Raw genomic sequence first — 11552 nt, 5'->3', positions numbered from 1 at the left:
TCGAGCGAAGGGCCAGAGAGGTGGCGTAGGTGGCGTAGGTGGATAAACGAAGAGAAAAAAAAAAAAAAAAGAAAACAAACTCGTAGATCTGGCTACGTGTAATAAATTAAGAAGAAAAGAAAATTATCGAGCCGAAAGAGTTGAACGTGAAACAGGATTTATTTAATCAAGCGGACCGAATCTTGGAATCGAATATTATAATCCAGCGACGCATTCCCAATCGAAAACGCGCTGCCTTTTCATTAGTCTCTATACACACACGTGTGTCCACGGGCCTTACAAAAGCACGGGGCATCTTCTATTCCTGCGCGAGAGAATCGGTGCGAATCACGGGGTCCTGTACGACGAACCAGTTCTTTTTTCTCTTTCTTCTCACGCTGCGTCGCGTACGCATCGTAACGTAGATCGGTACCGGTCCTCGTTTAATTAAGGTCTTCAACAAACCTCAGTAGATACGAAGTACGTAGATAGGAGTAGGCGTAACACGTACACGAGGCGGGTGCGGTGTACACACATGAATCGGAGGACAGGTATCGGGCGCGGAGAGCACGCGAGAGATACGCCGTTGCTCCCGCTTGGTCCATTGCCTCCGGTTACCGATCCGGGCTTTCGCGGTCCCCCGTTTCGTCCGTTTCTCGCGATACGTTCGCCTTCCCCCGTTCTCCGTTCTTCCCCGTTCCTCTCCGTTCTACGTTTCTACGTTGTGCAGCGCTGGAAGTTCGGCTGCCCGTTGCACTCTCCTCGCTCTCCGCCGCTTTTCGCTTCAGTTTTATTTTGTCTGTGTTGTACGGTGCTCGTTCGCTCGCGGCGCGTCGTCGCCGCTGCTCTAAGGGCGAAAATGGTTCATGGCCGTTCCCCCCGTTCCCCGTAGCCCCCCGCCGTGTTCCTCCTTCTTTCGCTCTTCGCTCGCCCCCACAGCCGCAGCGCGAGATGCCGCTGCAGCAACAGCTTCTCGCGAATCCCGCGCCGGCACATGAGACCCAAAACTTCTCGCGTCCTCGCCCGGACTTCTTTTTTCTCTCTTCCTTTTATTCTCCTACCTTTTTTTTTTTTGTTTTGTTTTTTCTTACTCTCCTCGTACGATTAACGTATTTATTTGACGATGACGGTGCGAAATTTGCTGCGGCAATAATATACTATAACTATAACGCTGCACCGCGGACCAGGTTCAGGGGACCGTTGCACCTGTTTTATCTCCGTATGCAGATATGAGCCGCTGACCACAGTTTATATCGACTAACGCTTAACGATTGAGCTGAAAAACGAAATTAATAAATCTCGCGAACGTCATCCGAATGGAATAATACACATATTTTTTTTTTGCAATGCAATCCAAAATGATAAGACTTGTATTTTCCATGGGATATAAGCTCGACGCAGGTGAGCGACTGAGCTTCGGCGATATCCTTGACCCGTGGCTTGTGAGCCGGGAGTTCGAAGATTCAGCCCTTTTTTCAGCGAGATTACGAGCTCATGTGTATGTATACAGGTAGATCTCGGAGGGTATACACCTAATCGCGAAGGACTGTCTAGCCTGGGGGCGGGGTGGGGAACGTGGGAAATTCGACGTCGCACTATACCGCACGATATACATATACATATACATATACGTAGCATAAATACACTACATACGGCATAAATACATACGCAGAGTCTACCGCGAGGAGCGACGTCGTGTCATAAATAAAACCTGTTTAAACGTCACACGGTGTGCGCTGCAGCGGGACGCGCGCGGGCGCTACGCGACGCTGCGTGGGATAATAATCTCAGCTGCTGCACGGCGCGACCTCTTCTTCTTCTGCTTCTCCTCGTTCTTCTTGTTCTCGTTCTCGTTTCCCCATCGCTCGTTTCCTTTTTTTTCGCGAACCTTTATCGAATTTTCGGGCAAAAGCCGATCCGTCCCGCGGGAATTCATTGCTCGGCGTCTTCGATCGATCGCGTATCGTCACCGAGACGCGTCAACGATCCCCTCTTTTTGTCCGTCTTGACGCAAACGTCGCGCGACGTCAGCTGGAGACTCGAACAGTTCAACGTGAAATCCAGAGCGACGCTCACACCGGGACAGCATCCCCCTGGGCGTCCCCCCGCTAGCACGTTCCTCTTGTTGTCGATCTCTTCTTTTTCCGCTCGGGGGCCCGCTACACCCGTCACCTCCCGCTGCTCCGGGCAATCCTGTTGCCCGTGGTACTTCATGGCGATCCTTATGACGTGCGTAACCTCCGGACTCGGGCTGCGGGACGAACGACGGACCTCCGTCTTTTTTCTAATATTGATCCGCAGGTTCTCCGATACTTCCGAACAGATGCAATCGCGCGTTTCACTTTCGTCGGTGGCTTTCCGAGATCTCGGTGACTTTTTTCTAACGGGACAGCCGGGTCCTGGAATCAATTATTACACGGGGTCGTTAAATGATCGAGCTGGACGATGTCGAGGGAAAAAAGAGAAAAAATTAAATAAGAATCCGTTGCGAGAAATGAAAGGGGAGGGAAACCTTCTATTATCCTTCGCGTGCACTCTTCTAGATCCGTGAACTCTCGGCTGTTGCAGGTTGCCGACGACGCGCGTGGGTCTTTGTTCCTCTTGGATCTTTGACCTTCGGCGTGACCTCTGACGGCTGCGACCTTACCGAGTAGTTCGTCCATGATTGCGTCATTGTCGTCGTTCGCGTCGGACGCTCCAGCGGGCGTGGAATCTCTTCGCGATCGGCAACGGGCTATCGCCTGCGAGTCGATCAGGGGGATCGGTGAATCGGGAAGCTGTAGAGAGGTGATCGTGAGGAAGGGGGGCACCTCAGTTTTCATCTGGTCGAACCACTGCGTCACGCCGCGATAGCTATTACGGGATAAAAAATCGAAATTACAATCATAATCGGAACGACAATCGCTAGGCCCCCGACGCGTACTGTACGGTACGCGGGGTCCGTCGACTACCGACTAGAATTTACACGGAGGCTGCTCCTCGCCTCGTCGAACATCGGCGTCGCGATAGAAGAAGAAGAGGAGGAGGAGGAGGAAGAAGAAGAAGAAGAAAAAAACGCGAATAGAGAACGTAACCAACGAGGTTGACAAACTGAGCAGAAAGATATGAAAACGCCGGCGGGTAAAGCGAAACGAGAAATAAGGAGGGCAAAAAATTAATGGAAAAAAGAGAATCTGTAAATCAACGGAGGACTTAAATTCCCGGTCCTCCGCTATTTAGATCGATGGTAGAGCGCGCGCGGCGTAAGAAACCGTATCTGTATCGCGCACGAAACAACGACGACGAGGCGAGGCGAGGCGAGGCGAGGCGAGTTCGAAAATTGCAATAAACTTGGTAACCTTGTACATTCGCTGTAGGGGTCAGCTTTGAAATACAATAGCCGTGGCTGCCTAGAGGAGATTGGCATTAAAGATTAAATTCGAATACCGCGAGACCGCCGTCCTCAGTCGAGTTCCTCCGTTATTGTGTGTGCGTTAAATAAACGAACGCGTTACATACCGCACGTCGTACCTATACGCACGCGGATAAAATCGAGATATCGCACGCGGGCGTTCCGGTTTACGAAAATATATACGTACATACCTATGTATGTATACCTATCGACGTTGCGTATTATTCATAACACTATAAAGGATTTCGCTTCAATTCCGATCACTCCGACTCAATATTTTCGATTCTCCGATACGCTCGCGATTCGCCCGACCTACAGACGCGCGCGGTTCTGCATATGTGCCGCGCGTCCTACTAAAGGCGAATCTTGCAACGCGGTCCGATCCGTTTAAACTAGTTACGAAACCATTAAATTTTAGTACATTTAATTATAGGTCTGGAACAGCTTCGATTGCCGAATGGGCGCGTAGGATATACATATAGGTTTACCACCGTACATACACATATCTACACGTGTGTACGTCGCGTCGAGAGCGTCGTAACGAAACTCGATATTATTCTAGAAATTCGGACTGCATAATTTAGCGTCGAACAAATAAGTCTGTGGCCAATAATCGCGGGAGCGTTAAAGAAATTTCGAGACAGAGTAGAGAGCGAGTGCCGGCAGGGACTCAACGAGGCTTAAACAGATCAAAGCCGCGTCGCATCGACGCAGGGGGGTGACGGGATGGGGGGGGGGGGGGGATTATTTGTCGCAATTAACTGGCGGCCAGAACCGAAATAAAAGGAGAAAACTCCCCCACCTCGGAGGAGTGGAAGGAGGTCGCGCGGGGGGTAGGGGGGGTATGGGGGGGTGAGTTCGAAAAAATCAAACGGAGCGTAGGAATTTTCGGTTCCAGTAGCGAGAGGCGAAGTTAAAATTCGTCCCGCGTTACCTTGACGTTTTCCGTCCTGGGCCAATCAACGGGGGGGAGGGTCTGCGCCTCGGATAGCAGACGTGACGGGCCGACGATGACTGGGAACGGTCTTTCGCGCCCTTCGGATCCTCGAGGGTCAGCCTTCGGATGTAGAGTCCCGGGACTTCCTCCGCAAGGAGTTGTCGTCTTCTGTACGAAGCCACAGTGGCGAACCTCGGATGACCGAAACCCCAAAATGCGCGAGCGTACGCCGATAAATTTATCGATACGTTGCAGTCAACTCCGCTGACCCCGATGACCTTCGGGGGTCGGAGGCGCTGAAAATTTAAGGAAAAGAAGAAGGAGGACGCTGTTGGAATATTCAGAGCAGTTGTTTCGCACTCGATGCACGGGGGGTTGGCTGGCGAAGCGCAGGTGTCCGTGTAATGCGGGTGGATAGTGCGTCATTGACGGATAATTGGGAGGAGCAGGAGTGAAGTTTTTAGTTTGTTCTTCAAGTTTGATTAATGTGTTATGCCGCATTGCGCCGCAGGTAGCGTGCAACTGGACTGACACACGGGCGCGTTATGCATGGAAAACACAAACTTTCGAGGCATGCACGATCCCGCCCCTTCGCCCCTTTTTCCCCCCCACCGCTTTTGCGCGATGATAATTTTTCCGATAATAACGAGAGATAAAGATAGAGCGAGAGAGAGAGAGAGAGAGAGAGAGGGAAGTTTCACCTCTTCGCGCCAATCAATTTCCACCGGACGAATAAGCGATCGCGTATCACCCGAGTTTCCCTTCGGAGGAGCAGCGTAATAATTCCTCGACATCGCAGGCAGCCTGCAGCCACCAGGTTCGACTTAATTCCCCGCAAGGTCCCGTGGGAGCGGGAGGGTTTTAATCATTGTTTAGCGAGGCATTCTGAATTTTAATATTCCCGTCGGGCCACCGCGGAGGTGTGGGATAGATTAGTCAAGTCTCTCGTGTACCTGTCAGCTAGTTGCCGCGGGCAATTCAGCCGAGAGTCGAACCTCCGGCATTGGCCGATGCCTGCAACCACCGCGAGGAATACGAGCAGCTCCGTCTGATCGTGAGTCACCCAGTTTCACGAGGACCACCGGGGCGCTGGTCCGCGCTCGAAGAATAAACGCGTAATGTAGCCACGGCTGATCCGAGATAACGAGATTTTATGCGAGTTGGCGACCGAGACGCCGTTACCCGCCACCTTCGACGCGACGTTCCCAATGAAATTTCAACCCTACCGAGCCGCCAACTACCGTGGCCGGATGCATCGATGGAGCTAACGAACGTCGTAACGTCGGAAGAAAAAAATAGGGGTAACCGTGTCTTTCGGATGGTGGTAATCTGGTTTAATATTTGTTCGGAATCGCGAATAGGTACCCTCGATTATCCAAATTTCTCGAAGAGCCCGAAGGGGACGAGGTGAGGCTGAAAAGACTTTTATGCGGTGCGCGTTCATTAATCAGTGTCTCGATCAATCAAACGCGCTTGTTGCCCGATGAGGACTGTACAAACGTACAGGAATTTGAGGGAAATAGAGGACCCGGATTCGGGATATTCGCGGTGAAAAATTCGCCCCTCACGAGTCCCCGACGTGTTTATTAAAATATTCGAGCACGATATGATTCCAGTGTGTTCGTACGCCTCGATTCTTCGTCAAAGTAGACCGCTCGGTATAGTTTAGGACCGTGAGCGAGATCTCGTATACCTATACGCATATCCCCTGTATGCCCATACAGTCGGCTCTTCGAAGAATATGTTTACATTAACCGCGAACGAAAAAAAAATGGAAAAAAATAAAATACGCGAACCGCTTAACGAGTTTGGCTCTCGTTCTACAACTCATTTCTTTTCTCCATTTTGCTTTCTTGCTTTTTATTTATTTATTTATATTTCCTCCTCCTCCTCCTCCTTCTCTTCGTTCTCCCGCAGCTCTTCTTTGTCTTTTTGGTTATTTTATTTTGTTCTCTTCTGTTCTGTTCTTTTTTTTTTTTTTTTTTTCGTCGGTTCTATGCGTGACCGAACTGCACCGCGCTCTCACGCGCGATTCTCTCTCACACGAGCGGATAGAGCGAAAATATATTACATTATCATTCCTCGCATGTTTCAATTGGAATTTCCTTGTTTCCATAAACCCCCAGAGAGTCCCGATATCGGAGTTAAAAAGAAACCTCGGTTACATTTCGAGGAAACCCCCTGGAACAATTGAAATGGAGATCGGCGAGACATTCGCGAAGTATACAAGGACCGCTGGGCGTTATTAAATCTTCGGTAAAATTATACACGCCTATTAGCGTGTCTCGTTCGTTCAGATCCCACCGCGTGGTGCGGTGATGAGCTGCCCCAGGGATTAATGAGGTTACGTGGAATTCGGAGGGAGAGGAGAGAAGAGGCAGTTGTGGGCGGCGTTTTTGACCATCAATGGGCATATGGGTGGGTATATATTTTAGGTACACACGTATGTATGTATGTGTATCCGCACCGGGTTTCACACTTTTGATATTTATCGATTTTTTTGCCGAATTAATTTCAGACGACTGGGAAAATAGTAGTTGCCGTCGATATAATTATATCGTTCGTGAATTAAGTAGCCTGACGAAAGCTTGTCGTACAGCCGCTCGTAGAGGTGTAACGAATAGCCCGAGTTATTAAAAACCGGTGTTCTCGCGGTCCGACTTTCGACGATAAATAAATGGATCGCATCGGAGTCCGCGGGGAAAACTTCTCCCGCGTAATTCCTTGTTCGAAAACCGATTCGAATCGACCTTCGATTACGATCGAAATGGGTCATATACAACGAAACGACGCGTTGTTCGGGTGTTTCAAATTGTCTGCTCCGATCGAAAGTGGACGCGATTTTCGCGCGCGATTCCGCGGCGTCACGTTATATCGTGACGTACTATTTATACGAACTCGAATAACTTCGCATGTCTCTTTCGTATACTCAGTCGTGTTATCTGTTTTATAACTTGTACGTATAGCCGCGTATGCGGTGCCGGGCGAAGAAGTTGAAAAAGTCGAAGAAAGAAGCGAAGGGAAAGAAAAGCTGAGAAAAAAAGAAAAAAAAAAACTTGCTTAATTTCCGAAAGGAAACAGGCGGAATCGATAGCGGCGACGCACCTCTCCAGTTTTATAGCCTACTTTTACTCCGCGGCAAAAGTCCGCAGCGTTACGTACGTCGCGGGCTAGAGACAAGAATTTGGAAACGCCTGCAAGCCGGTGATCGTTGCGTCGCGTCGCCGCCGCTTTTCGGCGTGTCAAAATAATTCCGCAATCGAAGTCCGAACGAATTGGCAAACCTCTGTTACATAGCACGGAAACGTCAAAGCCGTAGACTCGCGAGGTGTGTATAATTTTAGTTTCACGAGAAATCGTGAAACTACAAGCGAATTGTAATTGCCTGCCAATCAACTATACGGTTAAATATCAAGGCTGCACCGCGCGCCCACCTTCAACGTATTTTCGATATCCGGTCCTCGGACATAATACGGCATTTGCGATTTTTTTTTCTTTTTTTCTCCACGTCTGGTGCCTATTTAGTTTTTTTAATCTCCCAATTTCGTTGGTTAAAATTTCGGCGGAATTCCTACGAGAACCCGAGACGTGGAATAAATTTATTCGGCATTTATATACCGCCGATTTCGGGGAAGAAAATACGAAAACGATCCACGATTCGATTTCTCACGTATGGCTTTGGAAATCGTGGCTACGGTGTAACTCACGAGTCAGACGAACCGCGTTGTGTCATGTGGTATCTTACCAATACTACACACGCTAGCTAGACCTGCACTTACGTAACGAGAAGGCGAATCGATTTGCCCGCTCTTTGTTCCTTTCCGACGAAAAGGTTGAGGATTCTCTTCCGTCGCCTCGATAAAATAACGATTCACGTTATAGATACGTACGGGTGTATACGCTCGTAAGTCCGAGTCTGTACTTCAGGACTTTGGGAGCGTAGAAAAAAAAGATGCAGAATCGAGAAAAGACCGATAAATGGTATCCCGATAATCGGTGGTGCAGAATTACCGCCAAATCTGGAGGACAGTTTTATCAACTCATCGATCTCTCTTTCTCTCTCTCTCTCTCTCTTCGATGGAATTACCCGTAATTACTGTCGCGGTGTAACCACGATCACCTTCAAGAACTGCGACAATTCATAAATCGAAACGATCGAGGACCCAGCTTACGAACTTTACGCGGTCACGTTCGTTTCGCTCAACCGCGAGGGCAACGGTCTCCGCGGTTCGTACGTTTCGTCATTCGCGAATCCGATTTGATTTATGTGTCTTTTCTTTCTTATTTTTTTTTAATTTTTTTCTTTCAGCGTCGGTCCTGGAAGTGTGCGGCGCGGCGCGATTAGTCGCGACTCGATACTGTCCGGTGAATAGCGAATCTTCTTACCATTCGGCAACGACGGTGTGGGTAAATTCAATTTTGTCGAACACATTCGATAAGCGGCGGAGTCGCGGCACCGGCAGACCAGAATAAATATAATCGTTCAACGTGGCGGCTCCGCGTAGACAAACAACGCAGACGGGAGGCCAGAGGAACCAAAAAATGTATTATAGGCAGGCGTACTACCGCGAGTCACGTCTCACCACGGACTGGCGTGCAGTTCAACCCCTCGGCAATACTCAGCCCTCGCCACGAGTAATATTATCGCATGCTCGCTTCGGCAGCTCTCTGGCACCTCGCGACTACCTAACCACCCACCTTACATCGCAAATTTCCAACTCACGGGAGAACTTTACGTACGGAGGATACAAGACCCACCTGGATTTCGCCGCTGACCCCCGAAAAAAACCTTCGCGAGTGTATTCGTCGCGACATCCGCGACACCCGAACGTTCGTTGTATCCAGACCGACTTCTTTGGACACTTTTTATTCATACCACGATATTCATCTACTCGCCGTTACAGTCGACAACTCCATTAAACTGATTGCGAGTAATATTTTTTTTTTTTTTTTCACAAGTGACGAAGGACGTATCAGAAAGAGGCGCGTTGACAAATATGGATCTTGGTAATAGAAACGTACTACTCACGTCTCGTGTCTCTCGTCATTAGACGCGGTAGTTTCGCTCCCCGTTCGCTATCCAAAAACTTTGCATAAACTTTTCCATAATATCTGTTTACCGCGGAGCAACAATTAGTTCGTTTATAAAGGAAACTTACTCGTCGGCCCTGCGTGCCTCGTATTGTCACCGAAACTTTCCAACCCTGATTTACGATATCGATACCGCGTCCCACTCGGTATCCCGACTCAACTCGACGATCCAGGCGCGCGCCTCTATAACTTTGATTACGCGCGCATGTTCCTTACCATCGCGACGATGTGAAGTCAGATTTTTGCAACGGGACGATGTGCGCCGTATCCTTATCGTCGGGGGGGAAAAAAATTAGCACGCGCGTCACGCTACGCGAGGCCCGTAGTCACGTTGACCCAAAGAGTTTGGGCCGCCGCTCTCACCCCTGACCTCATCATTTCGCGGCAAAACTTTGCCGCGGTGGGGACGACGTCGTGGCTGGGAACGCGAGCCCGCGTCCTCTCTCCACCCCCCCCTCCCCCCTCCCCCCCGTGACGACTGCAAACGGTATCATTTGTTACGCGAGTTTTGCTTGTCTCGTACGACCAGAGGAGGGACTTCCTTCGAGGGGAGGGAGGTCCCCCGGCCTCTTCCTACCCCGTCGTCTCCTCGCTGAGTTTCTCTCGCCCCTGTAGGAATATGCGGGAAAAGGGTTTCGCGGGGGTTGACGACTGGTGTCAGGAAGCCCACCGCAAAATGCCACGCATGAGTCCCAACTAACAAGTTGAACGCCGTACTCGCCTCGGTAACTATTCTCAGGAAATGAAACGTACTTCCGTATAATTCCTCGCGGAACAACTGGATAACTGTTCTACTCTCAACCTACCTGCTTCCGAACATTGTTCCCGCATCATCCGGCAGAACTATTATATCGCTTTGCTACCTGCCCCCCCGTGCCTAACGTATAATACCTACCGCCAACTTCTTACGAGCTTCTCAAAACATCCCCCGCCACGTCGGCTATGTTTCGCGACTGTACGCCGGAAAAGGTTGGACGTAAATGAATGAAATGAAAATAAAATAAAATAAAATAAAACCTTTGGAAAAACTCGAATTACGTCTCTAAATAATTTTCTCCCATCGCGCGAAACGTTGATCGAAAATATTTATGCCCGTCGAGACAATGTGGATGTTTTTTTTTTTGTTTTTTCTGGAACTGATCTACCTTCTGAAAAGTTGGAAGGACCGGCTCAACTACGTCGGGAAAATACATTAACGTAATATAATTATTATTGACTGCCATTGTGTCTCTCTACGTCGTCGCTGGCTTCTCCCATTCAAAGAGGTTACTCGCTTTACTGACAATTCTGTGGCCAAACCAGAGCCTGGTACGAACGGCGTCCTTGTATCAACTTCCACGCGAAGCGTCGAGGCAACAGAGGAAACTAGGTAAATTCCTCATCGCCACCCCCCCGGGGAAAGCGAATACGTTTTTGAAAATCGTAGTCGATCGATCGATTTCACCCCCTATATCGATTCCCGGCGTTCGTAGAACGCGAGAAGGACGAAAATCCATCACTACGCGGACGCAGCGACTCTTCGGACGAAAGAGAAAAATGCGGGTGGCTAATTGACCGATGAAAGTGGAATACCGTTGCGGACGAGCGTGCCGCGGCGGGGTGGGGGAGGAGTGAGAGAAATTTTTGTTAGAAACGTCGAGGGTAACCCACTGACTGAGTCGACGGAGTCGTCGCGAGGTATTTGACGTCGTTCTTTGAGCCGCTTATACCGACCCCGTGGGGCGGGTGGCGGAGGGGGGGCGAGTTTCTCGTATATCCGAACGCGCGACGTCCAACTATTTCTCCCCAATTGAAAAGTGTGTTCCGTCCGGTAGTGGTATCGATACACCGACTTCTCCAGCCACCCCTCATTCTCTCTTCCTCGTTCCCCCCTTTTTCCATCCCACGCAGGTTCGCCACCCAGGGGCCACCTACTACGTATTGGAGTCACGTGATCGCCCGAGTCTTGTTATCGCGGAGAGCCACCCCCGTGTCTCGCTGGGTTCTCCAATAACGCACACGCCTCCGTTCTTTGGCCCCTTTTCGTGTCGGCGCACACGTACGTGTGTCCTCGGACGGAGAGGAGAAGAGAAGAGGGAGGAAGGAGCCTGGGAAGCGGAAGGAAGAGAGAACAAACAGCCCGGGCATCTCCGAAAAGGGGGGGAGGGGGTTTAT

The 11552-nt window shown here is 50.0% G+C and overlaps 1 protein-coding gene across 1 annotated transcript; it reads right to left on the bottom strand.

Annotated features, from left to right (window-relative positions):
• Positions 1-473: 473 nt before the first annotated feature.
• On the bottom strand, positions 474-9382 carry LOC110116862. Its single transcript, XM_020851045.2, has 4 exons — positions 8694-9382; positions 4305-4603; positions 2492-2832; positions 474-2378 (listed from the first exon to the last, which is right to left on the bottom strand). The coding sequence occupies exons 1-4, from the start codon at positions 8694-8696 to the stop codon at positions 1912-1914; spliced, it is 1110 nt and encodes a 369-aa protein (XP_020706704.2). The 5' UTR covers positions 8697-9382; the 3' UTR covers positions 474-1911.
• Between the last annotated feature and the right edge of the window lie 2170 nt (positions 9383-11552).

Source organism: Athalia rosae, chromosome 1 (assembly GCF_917208135.1).
Source record: "Athalia rosae chromosome 1, iyAthRosa1.1, whole genome shotgun sequence".
NCBI classification, from domain to species: domain Eukaryota; kingdom Metazoa; phylum Arthropoda; class Insecta; order Hymenoptera; family Athaliidae; genus Athalia; species Athalia rosae.
Note: the sequence above shows the minus strand (reverse complement) of the source record. Positions and strands in the feature narration are given on the sequence as shown.

Bases quoted from the DNA above. Each gene is read 5' to 3' on its own strand.
- LOC110116862 (XM_020851045.2), bottom strand. The intron at 2,833-4,304 runs GTAACGCGGGAC...ATCCCGTAATAG, and splicing joins CCAGGACGGAAAACGTCAAG to CTATCGCGGCGTGACGCAGT. The intron at 2,379-2,491 runs GTTTCCCTCCCC...AATTGATTCCAG, and splicing joins CACGCGAAGGATAATAGAAG to GACCCGGCTGTCCCGTTAGA.